The sequence below is a fragment of the Hevea brasiliensis genome, chromosome 8, assembly GCF_030052815.1.
Source record: "Hevea brasiliensis isolate MT/VB/25A 57/8 chromosome 8, ASM3005281v1, whole genome shotgun sequence".
Lineage (NCBI taxonomy): Eukaryota > Viridiplantae > Streptophyta > Magnoliopsida > Malpighiales > Euphorbiaceae > Hevea > Hevea brasiliensis.
In genome coordinates, this window is record NC_079500.1 from 9,099,632 (window position 1) to 9,107,123 (window position 7,492).

The 7,492-nt window shown below is 31.0% G+C and overlaps 1 protein-coding gene across 1 annotated transcript; it reads left to right on the top strand.

Moving 5' to 3' along the window:
- Positions 1 to 2,902: 2,902 nt before the first annotated feature.
- On the top strand, positions 2,903 to 6,672 carry LOC110662066 (E3 ubiquitin-protein ligase UPL5). The gene is made up of 3 exons (XM_021820938.2): positions 2,903 to 4,590; positions 4,911 to 5,428; positions 5,699 to 6,672. Exons 1-3 carry the CDS (start codon positions 3,087 to 3,089, stop codon positions 6,506 to 6,508), a joined length of 2,832 nt encoding a protein of 943 aa, XP_021676630.2. The 5' UTR covers positions 2,903 to 3,086; the 3' UTR covers positions 6,509 to 6,672.
- The last annotated feature ends 820 nt before the right edge of the window (positions 6,673 to 7,492 follow it).

Genomic DNA, 7,492 nt, shown 5'->3' on the forward strand with positions numbered 1-7,492 from the left:
CCACCCTTAGTAAGAGGCTCAATAATGGATGTAGAAATTTAATTTAGGGGTCCAATAGGTGATATGTAAAAATAATATATATAAAATAAATAAAAGTTTAAAAAAAATTATTTTTTTTAAACAAAATTGACTTGTTAAATTAAATGGAATTGCTATTAGTTCATAAATATATTAATAACCTAAAATTAAAAAATTTATCCAATTTATTTTAAATTTATTTTTTAAACTTAATTATGAAAAGTAAATTAATTAAGTTATAGATTAAATAAAACAAATGACATGGTTCTAATCTATGAAAGATTTTTTTTTTTTTTAAGTTTGAGTGTAATAAAATTTTAGCAAGGGAGTGATTTAAGCAGTAGCAATGTGACTTTGGTAAGAAAGCTGCAAAAATTTTAAATTAAAAAAAAAATAATGAGAGAATTGTGTTACACTTTCTTTTAATGATTTTGTTTAATAATTTAAATTTTAAAGAATTAGAAGTTGGTATTTGTGAATTTTTAAAAAGAGTAATACAATAAAATAAAATTAATGCAAAATAGGAAGTTAAAAGGTAGTAATATTTTTTTTTTATAAAAAAGATTTATGTTTCATTATTAATATCATACTTTTAACAGAACAAAAAAGAAATTAAATTTTTTTTTAAAATTACTAATAAACCCCTAAACACTTTTAAAATACTAGAATTCAGTGCTTATCAAAATCTAATAGGAAATAATCATTAAAAAAAAAAAACTCTTTTTTAGAAAATTACCACAATACTCTTAAAAAATTTCAACATCTCAAAGTCCAATGTCTCTCTCGGCCAATGAATAGGTTCGTCCCTGGGGAGGCTCTTTCAGTGGGTTATGTTAAAGTTACTGTTGATGAAAGTCTGCAGGGAAGTACTGCTCAGGCTAGTGGGGGTGGTCTTATTCATGATACACTGAGGCAATGGTTATATGGATTCTCTTCCTATTTGGGCCATTGCTCAATTAAAATGGCTAAATTATTTATCATTAGCCAAAATTCTCAGTGTTGTCTAGAAGAGGTTTATTGTCAAGTCTGGTTAGATTTTGACTCTCTTAAGCTGTTGGCTTGATTGATTATGGTGACATTTCCTATCATTGTTTGGCTACTGTCATTCTGGATTGTCATAAGCTTTTAGCTTGAGAGTGAAACTGTGTGATTCATCATAATATATATGAAATAAAATTTGCAGCTGATGCTCTTGCTCATATGAAACAATTTGTTAGTCTCAATTTGATTATCTGAACTTCTCCTCCCATTGAAATTTTTGGACTCATTGCTAATGTTATAGGAGTGAGTTTCCCTCATAACTAGTCTCATCTTTTCTTCTCATATTTTTGTTTTCTTTACCTTTCCATGATATTAAAAAAAAAAAAATCAATGTTTGGCTTATAAATTTGCACCTTTATTTTTAATAAATTAATAATTTTCCAAATAAATTAACCTTTTTATTTAAATTACCAATATCAATTTTTTAATTTATTAACTATTATTAATTAACTTAAAAAAATACAGAATAACGATTCTTATAGAGAAAAATGTTAAGCTATTAATAAGGAGAGCTTTTTTAAAAAAAAAAAAATTGGACTTAAATTTTTTTATTTATAACAAAAATTTACTTAAGGGCGTTTTAGACACTTTATGAATTGTTTATTAAATTAATTGTGACCCTAATAAATTAGGGTGTGGAAATGGATACTCTCATATTCATTTATTTAATTAAATTTACTTAGTAAAATTTTTTTTCTTAGATTTAAATTATTCTATCTTTTTTATAAAAAAAAAACTTTTTATTTTTTTTCTTAAAATAAAGGGATGGAGCGAAAAGCTTAACATTTGAATTTTTTTCTATTAATTATTTTTTTAATTTAATAAAATCTTAATAAATTAAATAATAATTAATAGTCTTTTGTTTTCTTATTATGTATATGATTAATTTCAAAATAGGCAAATGAAAATATTAGTAATTTTGTTGAAAATTACTAAACTTTTTTAATTTCAAATTTTATTATATTTTTACAGTATAAATTAAAAAATAATATTTTATATTAATTAAAATAATAAAAATATTTTTTTCAAAAAAAATAACTAGTTATAGAGACAAATAGGCGAATGGAAATGGAAGCGTGAGAATCCAGCGTATGGGGAAAGATGTTTGATTAGGGGGACAGAATCACCGACCACCATCATCTGGTAAAGACGATTGACTGTGTCTCTGGTCGGCTGCTCCTACTCATAATGGGAATGCCTTCTTTTCATAACGGAAGTTCCCCTTCTTGCTTGACTTGCTTTATTACCGTAAACTAAATTAATAAAATCATTATATGATTTAAATTCATAAAAATATAAAATTTCCTTTAATACTATTAATTCTATTATGTCTAATTATCAAATTTATCTGTAAATTAACAATATCACCATTTAGTATTTTATGGGAATAATAATAATAATAATAATTATTATTATTATTATTATTATTAAGATTTTAAAATAATTATTTCTAATAGAGTATTATATCATTTAATGTTTGTATTTAAAAATGAATTATGATTTAATATAAAAATAAGTGAAAAATATCTTGTAAAATGACATGTTAAATATAATTATTAAATGCTATGTAGAACAAAGATATTTATGTAGAGATAGATTATTAAATTATATGGCACTAATTAGCATAGTAATTTATTTTAATAATTTTGAATAAATATTTTTTTAATAAAAAAAGAAGATACTTAAATTTGAGTTTGTGATGTAAGTAATATATCTTGGATAATAATAATAATAATTAAAAATTTTAATTATTATTATTAATTAGCAAATCAAGCTTTCTTTAGAGCCATCTTATGATAACTTAAAGGAAGGCGTGAGTTGCTTTATATAAATAAATATAGTAGAATGGAATTGACTTGCGTTTTGTAAAAAATCAATACAAAAAAAAATTAAATTTCTTGAGTGTTTTATATTTAATTGACAAATAAATCATTATTATAATCTAATTATTACACATTCAGCTAAACTTAACACATCTGCGCAGAGCTGGGATCCAAAAAGTTGGTAGCACTTCTGCAAGATAATCAATGGGCTGGAAATTCAATTCGCGGCATGCAGCAGAGAGCATGGTTATCAGCACATTGATCTTTCGTGGTGAGACCAAGGAATCCAATCAGAAATGGAACGATACTATGAATTCTCTCAATCGGAAAATCCAAGCCATCATTAGAATTCCATCTATCAAACCCAGGTTGATTCGTCTGGGGAGGCTGCTAGAGTGGGAGAATATGATCGTGGACGGTTCAATTCAAACCACTGCGCGTCTCCATTTGTTGAACCCGAAGCACCTACGGCCTTGGCAAATTGTTGATGAAATGTTTTCAGTGATTTACCACAAATTTTGTTCGCAGTGTTTGTCGTCAGCATCTACCCACATCAAGAACCGCATGAACGACTTCTTCTTAATGAGCACAGAAGAGAACAACTCTTATCTAGAGATACTTCGGTTGTGCTTTGCTCCAGAACTGTTGGTCTTGCTTTACATGTCACCTGTTCAAGATGACAGATTGTTTGCTGTCATACATATTCTGAAGTTGAGTAGAATAGACTTGACAAAAGATTGGCGTAACGAATGTGCATGTTTGGTGTTAGAGTTTTGTGAGTTGCTCAGGAGGGTATCTAATGATGATTCCCTGTATCTCTCTTGTCGGAGCACTCTTGGGTTGCTGCTGAAAAGCATGGACATTTCTAGTTGGTTGATGTATGGGGAGGATACTAAGGGAGCCAGTTTGATGAAGGAGATTTTCTCTTTTGTTAGTGAGCTGGGGAATAGGTTGTGCCAGGATTTGGTCGCCAGTACAGAATCACCCTGGAGCTCAGGGCCCTTTTTCGGTGATATTTGTGACTTTAAGGCGTTTTTGCTACCTTTGCATGCAGCAATTAAGTGGGGTCCTAGTGCCGATCCAATTCTAAAGAGAGGTTATGTGGAAGCCTCTGAGTATCTTTATGCTACATTTCTTAAATTGTTGAGAAAGATGAATGAATGCCTTCTTAAGATGCAAGATTGTTTGCCTTTGAACAGAACATGGGGAGATGTTACAGTTTGGCATGGATGGTTTCACTATCTTGCCATTTTGGAGGAATTGCATAAAATCAGCGAATATTATAAGGTTGCTGAAGAAGAATTATGGATGTCTTTACGGCTTAGAAAGTTTTCACTATGTGTGCTGCTTGTTAAATATTTGAAGCCAACAGATAATATTAGGTGGCTTCTAGAGCGTAAGAATGAGTATGGTTGTGAATTTAAGAGGCATTTGGCGAGGGAGATGATTCCCAAGGCAAATGAAGATTTTCAAAGATCAATCAAGATAATAGTTGACAGGTTCCTTAACGGGGCAACATCATTCACACATGATGAAGGCCATCATATGCTGCCTGGTGATTTGTTTTCACCACCCAGAGTACAAGAAGATAATCCGCCTGAAATAATGGAGAGGTGGTTTCTTTCAATATGCCAAGCTGTATTCAATCCACAAAATGCTCTCTTTACGGCATCTCCAAATGATCCCACACGAATATATCCTAATCCTGGTAAGCCTTCCACTGAATTTTTTTTTACAAGACTTTCCACAGAATGTTATGCATGTTCCCTTCAACAGGATTTTTTATGTGTGTTCATGAACTCTACTTGTTAGAAAAGAATGGTTAACCCCTATCTTGAATTAATAAAGTGCTGGTTTTCCTAATTTATTTCGAATTTGCAGACACCATAACATTTATATTTATAGCTTGGTCAAGTGCCACTGAATTGCATTGAATAAAGTATAAACAAACTCCATAAAACATTTTGGTTTATGATTAGAGTTGTGAGAGATAATTATGCAGTACTCATACACTTCTAATATATGCAGCAATTAAGCTGGAGAACTTGCACCTTGAGTATTTCAGCTTAGCTAGTAAGCTGATTGCATTAGCTTTGATTCATAAACTTCCAGTAGGTGTTGTCTTTGATCGCGTGTTTTTCTTACAATTGGCTGGAAAGAATATTTCATTAGAAGACATAAGGGATACAGATCCATGCTTGTATGGTAATTGCAAGAAGATACTGGAGATGGGTTCCAAATCCATTGCGTCTGATGCTTTAGAACTGAGATTTATTAGAAGCCCTGGCGGAAAGAGCTGTGTTGTGAATAGGAAAAAGGGGAAAATATTTGTTGATCTTCTCATTCATTTTCACTTTGTTACATCCATCTCTAAACAGGTTTCTTATTTTGCTCATGGTTTTGCTGATGTTTTTGGAAACATAAGCCTCCAGAAGTTTTTTTTCCATTGTTTAGAGCTTGAAGATCTTGATTGTATGCTGCAAGGAGTTGAAAAGAGTATTTCTCTTAATGATTTGAAGGCAACTGCAGCAAGCTATAGATATTATGTAAGTGATTTTCCTCCTGTTTGCTCATGCTATGTGCTTGCAGAAAATTTCTCATATTCTGATTGAAATTGTCTCCAATTAAATCTACTTTCTTTTTCCACTTTCCTTTATCCTTTCTATTGTTCCATTACCGCCTCAGAGTAGTAATTTGGAGCTTAGTTTCTGCAATATATGCAGAATTTTATTCGCGTATGGAGTTTTGGTAAAGTAATGAGAGTTTATGGATTTTCTCCTAACACTTTTTATACAATCATGATGAAAATTTGGCAGTGTGACAGACGGAGGCATGTTATTACAAATTGGGAAAGGGGTAGGCTTTTGGGATGCGGGTCATATGCGTTGGTGTATGAAGGATATGCAGCTGGGGGTTTCTTTTTTGCTGTCAAGGAAGTTCAATTGCTTGATCAAGGAAATCAGACAAAGAAGTGCATTTATCAGATTGAGCAAGAGATTGCCTTATTAAGCCAGTTCAATCATCCAAACATAGTTCAATACTATGGCACAGACAAGGATGAAACAAAGCTCTATATTTTTCTAGAGCTTGTAAGTAGTAGCTCTCTTGCAGAAATTTACAGTAGGTATCATCTTAAGGACTCCCAAGTAGCTGCGTACACTAGACAGATACTATATGGTTTGAAGTACCTCCATGAGCATAATGTTATTCATAGGGACATCAAATGTGCAAATATATTGGTGAATGTTGAAGGAACTGTGAAGCTAGCAGATTTTGGATTGGCTAAAGTGACAGAGTTTAATAATCTTATAAAATCTTGCAAGGGAACTCCATGCTGGATGGCCCCTGAGGTTGTCAACCTGAAAAGAAGAGGTGGATATGGACTTCCAGCAGACATATGGAGCCTTGGATGCACTGTTTTGGAAATGTTAATCAGAAAACGTCCATACTCTCATCTGGAGCCTGCACAGGTTCTTTACAAGATTGGAAGGGGTGAGCCACCACCTGTTCCTGATTTTTTGTCAAGTTTATCACGGGACTTCATCATGCAATGCCTGCAAGTTAATCCTGATGATCGTCCCACTGCTGCTCAGCTCGTGGACCATCCATTTGTAAAGGGGTCATAGCATACCTAATTAGGCTTTGGAAAATCCTGAATCTCACTAATTGTGATGTTTTTTAATCAATTAAGCTCATTCATTAGGATGACTAAGGCACCGGCGAGTTCCTGCATTCATTCTATGAACAGTGGGAAATTTCTTGGCCCATGAGTTTCCCGGTCTAGCCTCACTAGAGAGATGAAGAAGCCACCCCATTGCAACTTTCAAAATCCACTAGTCCAATTTTCTCTTCTTTAAAGAACTGTGATATATGAGATTTGAATCCTAACTACACTTATTTCTGCATTGACAACATATTAAAATTCATTGCATAAGATGGTTATGCGTTGAACAATTTAAGTGGAAAATCTGGTTTGGGAAAAGCATCCTTCCCCTGTTTTGGTCTCTGTTACTATGCACTTTCATTTTCATCCAAGTATATATATTTTTTTTTTACTTTAAACTCAAACTCAAAGGCATGCATTGGATACTATTTGCATTTCATTAAGATATAAAAACCTCGTTGATTAATTTTTTTTGAATAAATTATATAAATAATACTTCAAGTTAAAAATATGTAACAGTAAGATATTTAATTTTAATTTATAAAACAAAATTATGATCTTTAATTTAAATAACATAAAATCTGTATGCTTATTTATGCTGGCCTATCAGTTATTAAATTAAAAAGTATATTCAACAAATCGGCTGCTAAAAGTTATAAAAAAATTTTATATTGCTTAAATTAAAAATTAAAAATTTTATGCTAGTTAAATTAAAAATCAGGAATTTTATGTTATAAATTAAAATTTAAGTTGTTTAATATTAAATGCCTCTAAGTTGAGTCACTATTTATATATTTTACCTTTCTTTTCATTTTATATAAGAAACTCATGAAAGAAATGAAATTAATAAAATTTCTAATACTACAAGACAAATGCTAGATTCTCAACTCATAATATTTGTTTATTGGTAGTATCATTTGGGTTGCTATCTAAAAAAATATGATTG